This window comes from Emydura macquarii, unplaced genomic scaffold (assembly GCF_026122565.2).
Source record: "Emydura macquarii macquarii isolate MOO-44397 ecotype Brisbane River unplaced genomic scaffold, CSIRO-AGI_Emac_v2 contig_1254, whole genome shotgun sequence".
Classification (NCBI taxonomy): domain Eukaryota; kingdom Metazoa; phylum Chordata; order Testudines; family Chelidae; genus Emydura; species Emydura macquarii.
In genome coordinates this window covers 8424000-8439234 of record NW_027131391.1, presented here as the reverse complement: position 1 = coordinate 8439234, position 15235 = coordinate 8424000, and the positions used below count along the sequence as shown (strand labels likewise).

The 15235-nt window shown below is 51.8% G+C and overlaps 1 protein-coding gene across 1 annotated transcript in view; it reads left to right on the top strand.

Moving 5' to 3' along the window:
* Nucleotides 1-4706: 4706 nt before the first annotated feature.
* LOC137154362 (zinc finger protein 585A-like) overlaps nucleotides 4707-15235 on the top strand; it is a 41018-nt gene continuing 30489 nt past the window's right edge. Inside the window, exons 1-9 of the mRNA XM_067549948.1 lie at nucleotides 4707-4804; nucleotides 6007-6093; nucleotides 6554-6772; nucleotides 7317-7339; nucleotides 8588-8703; nucleotides 8955-8987; nucleotides 10852-10940; nucleotides 11615-11741; nucleotides 14917-15030. Coding sequence (XP_067406049.1) covers nucleotides 4739-4804; nucleotides 6007-6093; nucleotides 6554-6772; nucleotides 7317-7339; nucleotides 8588-8703; nucleotides 8955-8987; nucleotides 10852-10940; nucleotides 11615-11741; nucleotides 14917-15030 — 874 coding nt within the window. The 5' untranslated portion in view covers nucleotides 4707-4738. The remainder of the gene's footprint in view (nucleotides 4805-6006; nucleotides 6094-6553; nucleotides 6773-7316; nucleotides 7340-8587; nucleotides 8704-8954; nucleotides 8988-10851; nucleotides 10941-11614; nucleotides 11742-14916; nucleotides 15031-15235) is intronic.

The following is a 15235-nucleotide window of genomic DNA, read 5'->3' as shown; positions in this document are numbered from 1 at the left end:
CTTGCAGAATGCTGCGTTGAGCAAAACTCAAACTTCTGAAAACCAGGAAATGCAAAGTAAGGTTTCCCAGGTAGCCTTAACTCTGCCCTCTTTCAGCTATGCCCCAATAACACACATACCTTTACTCTGCCAGCCCCACAGTTGCTGCAATGTGCAAACTCTTTACCCCTTTTACAATTGGAGTGGCTCACAAACTGGAGGAAGATCGGCATTCTTCCTGCCTAAGTCATGTGCGGGGCCTGCTCCGGTAGGCATGCTCAGAGGCTGCCCACTGGATTGGGTCCCAGGGGGTGGTGATGTCCGTGCCCACATTATAACTTATCCCAGGGTTAGAGCACTTGCCTGGGATGTGGAAAACCCAAGTTCAATTTCCCCCTCTCTGCCACAGGGGGTTTCCCACTTTGCAGGAGAATGCTCTGACCATTGAGCTATGGGATATTCTGATGGGGGGGATCCCTCAGTCTCTCCTGTTGAATAAATGTGGATAAATGACAAGCGTCCTGTAGCTCCTTAAAGACTAACAAATTCCTGCAGGCATAAGTTTTCGTGGGCTGCAACCCACTTCGTCAGATGCATGAAGTAGAAACCACAGATAGGAGGTATATATATATATATACATCCAAGGGTAAGAAACATAACAATGGGGAGGGCAAGTGCTAACAAAGTCCATTCAGTTAGGGTAGATGAGGCCTATTCACAACCATTGATTAGAAGGTGAGAATGTGTGAACAGTGACAATTACTTCTTGTAATGAGAGAACCATTCCAAGTCCCTGTTCAGACCCAGATTGATTGTGTCGAGTTTGCAGATCAGTTCCAGCTCTGCAGTTTCTCGCTGAAGTCTGTTTTTGAAGTTTTTTTGTAGAAGTTTGGCAACTTTCAAGTCAGCTACAGAGTGTCCTGGGAGATTGAAGTGCTCTCCGACTGGTTTATGGATGTTACCATTTTTATGTCTGATTTGTGTCCATTTATTCTTTTGCGTAGTGACAGTCCAGTTTGGCCAATGTACATGGCAGAGGGGCATTGCTGGCACATGATGGCATATATCACATTAGTAGATGTGCAGGTGAATGACTCCTGATGGTGGCTGATGTGGTTAGGACCTGTGATGGTGTCACTAGAGTCGATGTGCAGGCAGAGCTGGCAACGGGGTTTGTTGCAGGGATAGGTTCCTGGGTTAGAGTTCTTCTTGTATGGTGTGTGGTTGCTAGTGAGTATTTGCTTCAGGTTGGGGGGCTGTCTCTAAGCAAGGATAGGCCTGCCTCCCACGGCTTGAGAGAATGAGGGATCATCTGCCAGGATAGGTTGTAGATCCTTAATTAGGTGTTGGAGAGATTTTAGCTGGGGGCTGTAGGTGATGGCCAGCGGTGTTCTGTGTATAAATGATGAGTGATTGAAGCAGAGAGATTTGATCTGAGGTCGCTCACCACCCAGGTGGGTGCCCTAATCACTGGACAGCAAAGTCCTTCCCTCTTTCTCTGTCTGCCTCATGGACAGTGGAACTGAGAGTGAGAGACTGTTACCTACTGGCATTGCAGTGATTTGTATTCATTTTGGGAATAAAATGTGAAATTTCCAGTGGGTTTGTGCATGACAGAGTGAGTGCAATTTGCAAGTAATTCTATTTCTATGTACATTCCATTACCCTAACACCCAAGTGGAGGCTCAGTGGCGGTAGTTATGGGTGTGAGGACTCCAATTTTTATTCTAAGCATTTTTAAAATTGCTGTTCAACAGGAGTAGAATGTTTATACATTGCTAGGGCCTGATCAGAGCCCATTGAAGGTAACTGGAGCCTCTCCATTAACTACTGGTTTTTTGTATTACTGAAGTGCCCCAAACAAGATCCCCATTGTGCTCCATTAGACACATAGGAAATGCCAGAATACGTGTTGCCGATTTGACTTGGCCACCTTTTAATCCTTTACTTTGCACTTCCTAATTTTTTTTAATCGTTTAATTTATTGGTGAACAACCCTTAACTTAACCTTAACAGTTAACCTTAACAGTTTTCTATTTGCAAACTTCCTTAGTTTCTTAACAGAAAAATCTTGTAACTATGTTCTGTTTAAATAATAAAGCACACAGTAATAAAATCTATTTTTCTTATCTTCAGTGTGTATTTGTGAAGCTCCCTATTACATCACGCAATGCCATGTCAACCAATATACTGAAAGTAAATAAATGAAACTGTATTCAAACAAAACATGGTATTTTTAAAGGAACAATGAAATGTTTGGGTTTTTTTGTTTTTGTTTGATTATTTAGGAAGTTTTAACCAGTTTACAAATCCTTGTCATGTAAATATCAGAAACAAACCAATCATTACAACATTTAGCTTTTGTTTAAAGAGACATTATATAGGAATATAGTCATCAGAGCTTTGTATTTAACAGGGCATTACCATATTACAGAGCGAGCATAATTACAACACCTATGTCATTTCTAGTGATTTTATTAAATTAAGTCATATCTCTATGTACATAGAAATGTAATCTCTAAGGAGAAGATAAAAAGTGTTGTAACTGTGCATGAGATGTACAATTGACTGTCATAACATAGACAATTCAATTGTGTTATATTTTGAAAGCTCTCTATATCATAGGTCAGTGCAATGTTGAATACCAGGGGCCTTTAACAATAATCCTGTATTTTTAACAAATGTAATTGCTACATAGGCAAATATATAACTGGCTAATAGACATGTTAAAAGAAATCATTTTAAAATGTATTTACTATTAGTTTCATGGTGTTAGGGGTGGAATTAATAGATAAGCTTTATGGCAACTTCTAAATTACTTTTTTTATTATGCAACAGAAAACTGAGGAAGGACGCATCTGTGAATTCACACTTTTTAAAAAATGCAAATATTCAGAAAGCCCCCGGTTTGTAAGAAGCAGCCAAACAACCTACATGAAAAGGAGCCGGAAACGTGTATGTTGTTTTCATGAAGAAAGGAACAAACTATTACGCTGTCCCTTTTCAAAGGGTAACTCACCCCGGGACAGACCCAATGTGGAAGCTTGACCAAACCCAAGTGACTTTCCTTACAGCTCGCTTTAGGACCATTTGGTGGGAAATCAGTTAACAAAGGCAGTTGTTGCCATGACAACAGTGACTCTCCCCGGATATGCAGATGAACAACATGCAAACACAAAATACACATTGGAAATCATTCTACATATGCATTAACTAGTGGCTGAAATTTGGTTCAAATTCCCCAGAGCATGAGTTCATGGAAGTTCTTACCGGGCTCTTCTTTAAACTTCCTCTTCATTTCACAGCAGAGGGAGTCGTCCCGGAGCCCCAGCGCTAACTGCTCTTTCAGGACCGTATCTGCGTCCAGAACTTGTTGTGGGTCCTGGCGCTGCACCTCGCTCATTCTCTCCTGGAGCTTGTATGCGTAGGCCTGAACGGTCCCAGCTGGATTCTGTGTCCACTCGTAGAATTCCTGGAGTCTGGTTCCATTGGGCACTTTGTCTCCATACACCTTTAAGAGAAGCTGAAATATCTTCTGTGCATCTTACTTGTCAAGTGTTGCCATGAACTTCATTGTGGATCAGGCCTGGCCTTTGAGATACTCTTCCACAAATTGCATTACTTTTTCTGCAACAGCACTGCATTGCTGACTCAAATTGAGGTGGTGATCCAACAGGTCCCAGATCCTTCTCAGAAGTGCTGCTGCCAAGCCAATTATTCCCCATTCTGTATTTGTGCATTTGGTTTTTCTTCTCTAAGTGCAGCACCTTACATTTGTCTGTGTTGAATTTCATTTTTGTTGTCTATAGCCCAGCTCTCCAATGTATCAAGATCCCTCTGAATTTTAGCTCTATCCTTCACAGTGCTGGCAATCCTCCCTTATTTCTGTGTCATCTGCAAACTTGATCCATCTGCTCTCTATTCCTACATCCAGGTCGTTAATAAAGATGTTAAACAACACTGAACCCAGAACAGATCCCTATGGAATCCCACTGGAGACCTCCCTCCAGTCTGACATCATTCCATCTTTGTTTACAGTTGTTTAACCAATTATGTATCCACTTAATAGTAGGTTCCACCAAGCCTGCATTTCTCCATCTTACCTATCAGGATGTCATTTGGGACTTCGTTAAAAGCCTGGCTGAATCCAGGTCTATTATGTCCCCTGCATCCCCCCATCCACCAAATCAGTTACTCTGTCAAAGAAGGAAATCAAGCTGGTTTGGCATGATTTGTTCTTGGTAAATCCATACTGGCTGCTTGTGATCACCCCTTCATCCTCCAGAATATTTATACATTGCTCCAGTAGTGTCTGAGAAATCCAAGTCAGGCTGACTGGGCTGTAGTTCCTGGGCTCCTCCTTTCCCCCCTTTTAAAAGATGGGCACTACGTTAGCCCTCCTTCAGTCTTCTGGGACCTCTCTTGTCATCCATGACTTTGCAAATATTAGTGCCAGTGGCTCCGAGGTTTCTTCAGCAAATTCCTTCAGCTTTCCCCGGCCGGCCCAGCCGCACCCCGCTCCGCAGGGGCAGCGCAAGCGGGGCCGCTCCAGGCGGGGCCGGGGCCGGGGGTCAGGAACGCCCGTGGGCAGCGGGCAGCTGGTGCCCCAGCCAGCCCGAGCGATGAAGGTTCCCGGCCCCGAGTCCGACTCGCGACCCCCCCCCCCCCCCCCCCCCCCGCCGAGGGGCCGGGCCAGGCCCGGGCAGGAGCCGCCCCTTCCTGTCCCTCGGCCGGCCCCCTCGTCTGCTGCAGACGAGCCATGGCCGGGACCGGGAGCCCGGCGCGGAGGCGGCTGATCCGGCCCTGCGGGCGGCGGGGCGGCGCGGTAGGTCCGGGGGCAGCGGGCAGGTCGCGGCGGGGGCCGGAGGGAGACGCGCGTGGGGCGGACACGCTCCGGCCGGGAGGGGCCGGGCCCGTCTGCCCGGTTCGCCTCCTGCCCCGGGTGGGTGCCCGGGCTCCCCGCGGCCGGAGAGGGGCTGCGGGGGCGCCGGGCGGGGGTCCCCGGTTCCGGGGTCGGTGCCAGGGAGCGGCTGGGCCGGGAGCTGCCGGAGGGGCCCGGAGCCCGGGCGGCGCTAGAGAGCGAGGGGTGGGTGTCGGTGTCTGGGGGGGCAGGGGGGTGCCGGGGATCGGACTTTGGGGGTCGGTTGGGGGATATTTGGGGTGTGTCAGATCTGCCAGGGGGGCTGGGGGTTGGGGGTGCCGGGGATCGGGCTGTGCTGGGGGTTGGGGGCTGGGGGTTGGGGGTGTTTGGGCTGGGACTTTGGGGTGTCGGTTGGGGGATATTTGGGGTGTGTCAGTGGGGGGCAGGTTTGGGGTTTGTCAGTGGGGGGGCAGAGCTGGGGTTTGGGGGTGTTTGGGGTTTGTCAGTGGGGGGCAGATCTGGGGTTTGGGGGTTTGTCAGTGGGGGGCAGAGCTGGGGGTTGGGGGTGTTTGGGGTTTGTCAGTGGGGGGCAGAGCTGGGGGTTGGGGATGAGCTGGGGGTTGGGGGTGTTTGGGGTGTGTCAGTGGGGGGCAGAGCTGGGGGTTGGGGGTGTTTGGGGTGTGTCAGTGGGGGGCAGAGCTGGGGGTTGGGGGTGTTTGGGGTGTGTCAGTGGGGGGCAGAGCTGGGGGTTGGGGATGTTTGGGGTGTGTCTGGGGGGCAGAGCTGGGGGTTGGGGTTTGTGTGTCTGGGGGGCAGAGCTGGGGGTTGGGGGTCCACGTTCAGATCCAGCACTGTGGGTGCCTCGGGGGGTGCAGATGGGGAGTGTGTGACATGAACTGTTAGCAATGTGGTGGGGCCAGGGGACGTTTGGAGAGGGGGGTTGGGCTACACCCTGTCACTTCACCAAGGGGTCTGGTGTTTTTCTCTAAAACCCAGTCCCCTTTCACTGCCTCTCTCAGATCTTCCTCACTGAGGCTGAACGAGATCTGGGACGGTGACCCCAGGGCCTCTGCTTGGGCATCTTCAGGGCAGGATGGGCCTTGAACTCTGGCAGTTGTGCGGTCATTTGTAGCAGTTTGTAACCCCCCTTCCTCTGCTTCTTCCAGGAGGCACCCAAAGGGCATCTGGCCCCTCTGAGGAAAGAGAGAGAAGCAGACAAAGCCGAGGAGCAGCGGCAAAGCGAAGAGCTGCTGGTAGGTGCCCTGAGCCCTGTCCTGCTGGTCTCAGCCAGGAAACTGTCCACACTGGAGCCCCAGGAGAGTGCAGGGCCAGATACATGGGTAACCTGATGCCGGTGCAAGAGGCTGCTGTGCAGGAGAGTGTCAGTCTGTGTGTTAGCCCGGAGACCCTGCCCACGGGCTGTTTGAATGTTACAGTGACCGGGGTTCTTTTCTAGCATCCATGGGACCGGGGGAAGAAAGAGAAGAAATGCGGGCTGGAGAGATGGAGAGTTTGGTTCAGTGCAATTTTAATGCTGTTTTGGGGCGAAAAGTCCCTCCTCTTAGCGATTTACAGCTCACCCCTGCCCTGATCCCTCCACCCTTCCTGGCCTAAATGAGCTTCCCACCATCCACGGCACGAGATCCTGTGTCCTGGTAAATAACTCCCCTGTCGGCCAGGAGGCGCATTGGTGATTCTCCCCTGTGATTGCAGAAGCAGACTCAAGCCGAGAGGCAGAAGATTGTCTGGGAGTGGAAGGAGCTGCGGGCGTTTCTGGAGGAGCAGGAGCGGCTCCTGCTGTCCCAGTTGGAAGAGCTAGCCAGATCCATCGTGAAGAGAAGGGATGAGAGCCTTTTCAGACTGTCCCAGGAGATTTCCCTGCTCAGTGAGAGAGGAGAGAAGGGGCAGCAGCCGCTGAGCCAGTCCCTGCAGGTCAGACCATGTTATTGCAATAGGAGCGTCTCAGCCCTACACCCCAGATCACTTTACAAAGGGGGGTCAGGCAATGCCCCTGTTTTACAAATGGGGAAAGTGAGACACAGGGAGGGGCAGAGCCCTGGCCACACAGTAAATGCCCTGTAAACGTCTACATGCATTTGGGCTGGAGGGTGACATGCCTTCCCCACCACGCTGAGGTGCTGAGCCAGGCCTAAAGCCCCACATCACCCCAGGTTAATGGATTTAATGGGGTAGGGGTCTTGGGGGGCTCTCAGCACGACTGGTGATTTCACTCTCCAGGCAGGTGAATGTTTTCTTATAAAGTGTCTGTGCAGAAACTTTCCCCGATGGCGACATCCCAGGAGTCCTGGGTGAGATGGCAGCTGCTGGGGGAGATGGCAGCTTCTCTCTGAACATGATTCTGAGTGTCTGAAATTCCCCAAACACCCAAGACTCCAGTGGTGACTGCCCTGCAGAGCAGGAGGCCTCCCCAGGCTGGGACACCCCGCTCACTGCCTCTTCTTTCTCTCCCTCTCAGGATGCTGGAAGCACGGTGAACAGGTACGGCCCTGGCTCCATTTCTCTCCCCCTCATGCTCAGTTACGCTTGGAAACTGCATTGACCATGGAGCTTTCCTCGCTCTGCAGTGTGATCATGGCTCCCCCAGCGGCTCCTTCCCCTGGGGGAAGAGCCTGTATCTGACAGCTAACGAGGTCACAGCAGAGCTGCCAGACGTTTGGGCCAGACCTAGCTATTTATGTGGCCACATCACGTGTTCACAGCGCGCAGAGTCTCGGCTTTCAACTTGATAGCAAGTTTCTAGGCCTCATGGTTGCAAGGAAACCCACCCCAATGCGGACAGAGACACTGCTGTCTTTCTGAGCCTGCCACGGCTCAGAGAGGGGGCGTGAACTCCCCTGTGCTCCGTTGGTGCAGCAGCTGAAACGATGCCACTTTAATGTCAACATCCAGTATTGCATGGCTGATAGCTTGAGCAGGTGGCCCGGGGAGGGGGCGGGAGGGAAGCCCTTGAGGGGTGGGAATAGGCTGTTTCTGGAGGGAGGGAGAACAGAGGAGAGACACACAGACAGCCGTCAAGAAGGGAGGGTGAAAAGGAAGGGAAAATAGCAGGAGCCCTGGCAGGTGTGGGAGGAGGCTATTTTCCCACTTAGTGGTACTGCTTGTGACGGTAAAGGACTTAGTATTTATTATTTCCTATAGACAGGGCAGCTGCTCTCCTTTGCCTTGGTACGTGGGTGTCCCATTGAGAGCAGTGGGTGTCCTGCTGTGAACGGAGCAGTGTCCGGAGTCCTGAGCTGATGCACTGACCGTAACAGAAAGTGGAATCCAGCCTCTCCACCAAATGAGTTGGGCACGCCAGGGTTACTGCTTCAGCTGAATTGCTCAGGGCTTTTGGCATTCAAGGGCCCAGGCTCATTCCCTGCTGAGGACTTTGGCTCTGTCTGGGGCTACAGTGAAAGTGGGAGAGACGCGCACTCGTTGGTCCGTGTCTCCGCCCTTTCCCCATAATGCCAGTGCTGGTGCCCCTTGTTACCGGAATAACCCAGCGTGGGAGATGGCTCAGCACCCCAGACAAGGAGCGTGTCCCAGAGAAAGCTCCCAGACCTGTCTCCATTCCTCCTCACGTCCCGCCTCTGCGAGCCCCTGGGCAGCACCAGGCCGAGGGCCGGTCACTCACCGTTACTGTGATCACCTTAGGCGACAAAGCTCAGATCCAGGTTTCCTGGTGTTTGGGAGCTGCTGGGACTGGGGATCGGGCCCATTTCTCACCCCTCCTCCTTTCCTTAGCAGGGAGGACGGGACGTTTCAGAAGCCAGAGCTGGGGTTTGTGGAGCTGGAGAAGAGACTCAGCGATTTCTCTCTGAAAAGTGCCATCCTGCAGGAGGTGCTGCTGGGATTCAAAGGTGAATTGGAGTCTGGGGATGGCGTCTCCGCTAGTTAGATTGACCCTCTACCTGGGGAGGAGTTGAGAAGTCCAGTGATGCCACTGTTTCCCAGCTCAGCGAGTCACCCTTCCCCATGGGAGTAGCCCTGTGTGGCTGGCTGGCTCTGCAGCGACTGAGTTGTCACCATCTCATCGTTAACAGCAGTTACGTTAGTAACCATGAGTGGGAGGGCCTGAATTCTCACCTCTCCCATCCTTTCCTTTCCCTAGAGACTCTGCGCCTGGAGCTGGAGAGCGACACAGGTACGGGTCTGTCTCTGCTGGGCGATGGGGAGATTTCAGACCAATTACCATGTTAGCGACGGGAGTGCTGCCTTCAGCTGTTGAACAGTGTGAAGCAGGGTTGGGCACCGTGACTGCCCCATTCACAGAATCATAGACGATGAGGGTTGGCAGGGACCTCAGGAGGTATTTGTCCAACCCCTGCTCAAAGCAGGACCAACCCCAACTAAACCATCCCAGCCAGGGCTTTGTCAAGCAGCACCTTAAAAACCTCGAAGGATGGGGATTCCACCAGCTCCCTAGGTAACCCATTCCAGTGCTTCACCACCCTCCTAGTGACAAAGTTTTTCCTAATATCCAACCTAGACCTCCCCCACTGCAACTTGAGACCATTGCTCCTTGTTCTGTCATCTGCCACCACCGAGAACAGCCTAGCTCCATCCTCCCTGAACCCCCTTTCAGGTAGTTAAAGGCTGCTATCAAATCTCCCCTCATTCTTCTCTTCTGCAGACTAAACAAGCCCAGTTCCCTCAGCCTCTCCTCATAAGTCCTGTGCTCCAGCCCCCTAATCATTTTTGTTGCCCTCCATTCACTCCTGCTGCAATATCTGGTGGGGTTTCAGAGTAAATCCTGATCTCGGGTGTGTTTCCCTTTGGGGAGAGGAACAGCACTCTGAATGATGTGAAATAGGGTGAGACAAGGATGAAACATCCATACACTGGCCTGGCTGCTTTAATGAGTGACTGAAAATGACCACAGGGGCAGCAGAGTCTCAGGAGCGAGAAGGGGGTGAAGCCCAGTTGTATAGACTGACCCTGAATGAGAAATGGGGCTGGGATCCTGGGTTCAGACTGGCTGTGGAGGGGTAGAGAGGGCTGGATTGTATTTAGGAGCGTTTTGAATGAGGAGGGAGCTGCTGTCGTGCGTTTTTCACACTTTTCACATTGGTGACCCCTTTTTTGGAGGATCCCCCTACATTTACTGTGCAAGTGAGAATAAAACGTGTATCAAGGCTGAGCCTGTAGACCTTGGATCCATGTGTTTCCAGAGGCTGACAACGAATAGTTGACTTTGAAGGATGGAAGTGGGAGCATGAGACTTTCTTTGCTTTCGACCGTAACAAAACCGACAATATCTCAAGGCCCATCTATTGCCTGTCGCAAGCCACTTGGGGCTGCACACCACCACTTGAGAAGCAGAGGACTAGGTCATTCATTCTCTTATCCCCCTGCTGGCTAGGAACAGGAAGGGGACGGAACTGAGTATATGGACTTACTGTGAATGACCAGTCAGCTGCTATACCAGATAGGGGCTGAGCCGAGGAACAATTAATTCCCATAAAACCCATCTTTCAAAAATACTTCAGAATGCCAGCTGTGAAAGTAGGCAGCTTGCAGCTGTTTGCAAGGCAGCCAGAGACTGGAACCCAGTCAGTTGTTAGTAGAGGTGAGAGATGAAGTTCAGAGACTGGATCCAAAATGGCATCAACGCCTCTAGGATAGTGAAGGCATCCACGAATGGACAGTAACCAAGTCCCCCAGCCGGAGAGAGATACTGGGGAGAGAGGTCACAGCTCCCAGACCTGCTCAGATCCAGTTTCTGTCTCAGCACTGGTCAGATTTTGTCCAATCCTTGCCTCTGCCTAGATCCCCCCCTGCTGTGGGAATGTGCTGCCCTCGGGGAACGTGTCCGGTTTTAAAGGATCTCCGTGGGTTTCGCCCTGGTGGGAAGGGGTAGGTCTGCACTGCAATAAAGAGACCGAACGTTTTGCCAGTATGAGAGCCTGGAACGTTTCTCTGCAGGGAAAGAGCCTGGGGGAAAGGAGCTGTGAAATTAACTAGAGCTGGTTATGAAATCTCTCCAATCGCCCATCTCACCCTGACAGGCTGCAGAACAACATCCACGTTTCATGCCCGATTGTCCCAGCTTCCCAGGGGACAGGGAAGGGTAATGGCTGCTGTGGAGCTGGCTCAGGTAGGGATTATGAGAGAGTTGCTCGTGGGTTCCCTCTGGACTGAACAAGGCAGGAAACACATAGGAGGTGGGACCTTTTGGGGAGTTTGGTCTGGAGGTGGGAGGGGGCAGGAAATACGTAGGGTGGAGAAAAGGAGGGGGCAGGGCATGACAAACTTGCTGGGACTTGTTTAACCTGGGGCGTAGATTCTAGAAACAGGCCCATGGGGGTTGGGGGAAGGAATTTGCCCTATTTATGGAACAGGAAACACCCCCCTTGGACAGGACCGGGGAAGTTACCGGACTGCCAGTGCTGGAGCCTGAACCTGCTAACCAGAGGCTGCTGTGAGATCTGACGGGGTTGTGGGGGAGATGCCCCATCCCCTCACGTCCAGCTGCTGGCAGTGAAGAGGGAGTTGGGATTCCCACCCGGGGGCTGTCCCTGCATCCTGCTGGGGGCTCCAGCTCCTGTATCCGTCTCTAGCAGCTAAGTGTGTGAGGAGCGAGACTATCCTGTTCCCCTCTGTCTGGGGCTTTCTTTTTCTCCCCTCACTCGGATGACTCCTGAGCGAGGTGTGGTTGGACTCCACTGGCATTGCCTCCAAGAGCTTCCATTCGATTGGCCCTGCTCCCCCATGACTAGTGGGTTGGGACTGGGGCAGCAGGTGCTGAGTGCTGGACTCTTGCACCACCAGGGGCCGGTGACCTTCGAGGAGGTGGCTGTGTATTTCACCAGGGAAGAGTGGGCTCTGCTGGACCGCGCTGAGAGAGGCCTCTACTGGGACATCATGCAGGAGAACTACGAGCACGTGACCTCGCTGGGTAAGGATTCCCGCCCCTTTGTCATTGAAAGGGGAAATAAAGAGTTATGGTTCACGTCCCCTCCGCAAAGCCACCTTAACTCCGCCGCGTTTCAGCGGTATCCCGACAGACCAGTGACACACATACTAGCGCTCTGTCCTCTCCTGCAGCACCCTGGGAACAGAGCACAGGACAAAATCTCACACCTTCTCTCTGATAAGGCAAAACTTGGGTTTAGGCTTGGCATAAAGAACGGAAGGTCCCTAACTCCTGGCTGACACGCAAACACTGAGCCTACTCCTCACAAACCATCTCAGACTTGCCAAATGTTTCCCCCCCTTTCCATCCTCCCGCCGAGTCATTACTTCTGAGTCATTGTCTTCACTTACCCGGCACTGAGCCTGCAGACAACTGGCATGTATGTGCCGAGTGCTAACAATCCTCATGGCAAGAACGCACCCTTGGGCGCGTTTGCTGACACAGCCTACAACACAGCACTGAAATGAGGTGACCTTGGTCCTTCGAGGCTCATATGCACCTCTCTTCAGACCACAGTCTCAGCTCTTCCAAAGCGATCCCTCCCCCAAATGGTTACACCACAGCACACAGTACACAGTGCTGGAGGGCATGCAGATCAGGGCTGGTATTCCAGTCTGTGGAACACAACACAAACAGTGGCATGTTCCTTTAGTCCTTCCTTGTAGCTATTCTAGTCCTAGATTAAAAGGCCAGGAGTGGCTATTAGGTCATCTAATCAGACCTCCTGTGTCACGGTTACTGCTATTATGGCCACAGCATGTCCCCTAGAGACAGCTAAATACTGTGACAGCTGATTGCTGTTGACAGAGTCTTAGTCTTCTGACACATGCATTTCAGTCTCTTCAATTCATCCGTTCGGCTCATACTGATCTGAAATTCCAAATTCTACCGTTAACGTTTTCAGCACTACTTCCCCGGAGAGGCGGTGGGTGCCACGTACTAGCTGAGATAAATGCCAAGCGACTGAGACCAGTTGGGGGACAAATGGATAGTTTTACCCTAGATGCATTTAAAATCCTGGGAGAGCACAGGGATTTTGTGAAAAAGCTCCTGGGGGTGGGGTGGTACAGCCTGGGACAGCCCCCATGTGGGGCAGGGAGGGAGCACCCAGCCCTGTTCTGTTCCCAGCTCAGCCCCCAGCTCCCGACTGCACTCCTGGCCCCGGACCCGTTGTGCTCCGCACCTCCAGCCCTGGTCACACTTCTCACCCCGCTTCCAGCCCTGGCCTCGCTCCTGCCCCTGGCCGCTAGACCCTGCCCCAGCTGCACTCCAGGCTCTGGCCACAGCTCCAGCTCCTGGGGGAGTGTGGATCAGGTGGGGTGGGAAAGGTTTGGGGACCACTGTCAGAGAGAATAGCAAATGTCAAGACAATCCGAGCGTGCATGTGGCTTTCAGAGCAGTTACAATGGTCAGCTTTTCATCAGAAAGCAGTGCTGAACTGTAATGCTGGCAGAGCTGGTGCTCCGCTATAATCGCTTGCACTCCATTCTAGGTAGAGTTCACTTTCACTCATATTTCCTATTTTCAAGTATTATGGTTCTTATTCATCTCTCTCCATTGTTCAGTGCCTACCCCCACCACACACCCCTCTTTCCAACAGACTATGAGCCCAGCCACTGTTCCTGGTTCCTTACATTCCTCCCCGTCACAAGGTGACTCCTTCCTTGGCAGAAATGTGCATTTTCTTGGTGATGTCATAGGTTGGTAATGAAACTTCTGGGGACTTGGGAGGGTCTCGCTCCCCTTCCCTATCTGTAGCAGTCATGGTCTCTCTTCCCTGCTGGCTCCTTGGATCTTTGAGTCAGTCCCTCCTGAGATCACAGGGTCTTATTCTCACTTCTCCTAGTTTCCTTTTCCAGAGGAATTGGTCTGTAGCTACCGAGCTGTAATATCTAATTCTCCATCCTCATCCTAGGTACGTAAGTAAGTAGCTGAGGCAATCTCAGAACCATTAGCAGTTATCTTTGAGAACGCATGGAGGGCGGGTAAGGTCCCAGAGGACTGGCGAAGGGCAAACACTGTTCCCCTTGTTAGAGATTGGCACTAAGAAGACGTGGGGGATTATAGACCAGTCAGTCTCACTTCAATACCTGGAAAGATACGGGAATGTTTTATTAAAACGTGTGGAAGCCCCTGTAGGATAATAGCGTTACAACGATTAGTCAGCATGGATTCGTCAAGAACAAATCATGCCAAACCAGCCTGAGTTCCTACGTTGACGAGGTTATTGGCCATGGGTACTACAGGGAAGCAGCAGATTTGCTGTATCTTCATTTTAGTACATCCTCTGACTGTCTCACATGCCATTCTCATGGGGAAATGGGGGTGAGATGAAACTATAATCAAGTGGGTGCAAAACTGGTTGAAAGACTGTACTCAATCCTAATCTGCACCAAGGGATATTGAGGTTAGACATTAGGGAACAAATTGTAACCACAAGAGTAGTTAAGCTGTGGAACAGGATTCCAGGCGAGGTGGTGGGATCCCCGTCGTTGGAAGTTTTTAAGAACATTTTAGACAAATACATGTTGGGGATGGTCCAGGTTTACTTGTTCCTGCCTCAGTGCCTGGGCTGGATTAAATAACCTCTCGAAGTCCCTTCCAGCCCTACATTTCTGTGATCGTCATTCCATAACCTTCTCCATACACTGGGGGGATCTCCAGAGTCCTTCCCATGGCACCTGACATGTTCTATTCACTAACTTCCCAGCATGAGCTTTCCTGATGTCTAACATCCCTGACATGCTGCACTCAGTTATATCCTGCCCACTCCTTCCTACTCCTTACTATGTTGAGCCCTGCCAGACCATGCTCGCCAGCCTCAGTTTCCCTGGGACGGTCTCATTACCTTTGGGTCTCTCTGTTGGTAAGCAGCAGTTCCAAGGTGACTTCCTCTTGGCTTTCTGTGCTGGGGAGTTACTTTGCCTGGGTTTTCAGAGCCCCTTTGATGAGGAGTGTCTGGCTGTGTGTGTGCCAGCAGAGCGGGGGATAGTGAATCCCCTTGTAAACGTTGCGCCGGGCACCTTTGAGCGCACCTGGAGAGCTGGTCCCAGAATTTCAGTGCTTTGAAATGAGCAGTGGTTAAAAAAGGCCATGTTCTTTGTGACAAACGTTCCATGAATTCCCCTGATCCCATTTGTTTCTTTCATCTGAGCAGGGTTGCCAGTTTCCAAACCTGAAGTGATCTCCCAGCTGGAACAAGCGGAAGCGCTGTGCGTCTCCGATCTCCGGGGCTGTGAGGAAAGAGAGATCCGGAGAGGAACCTGCTCAGGTGAGGTGTCATTAGACCAACTCGGATGCTGAAGGAAACAGATGGGTTCCCTACCAAGACCTTGAGAACTGCTTGAGTTCAGGATTGTCCCTCAGCAGGTGTCATGTCCTCAGGGCAGATACTGCTCATGGCTTCCTGCCCATCCTGACCGACACATGGCAATAGCTCACTTCCCAGCCTCCCTTTATCCTGAGCGTTGGGATGC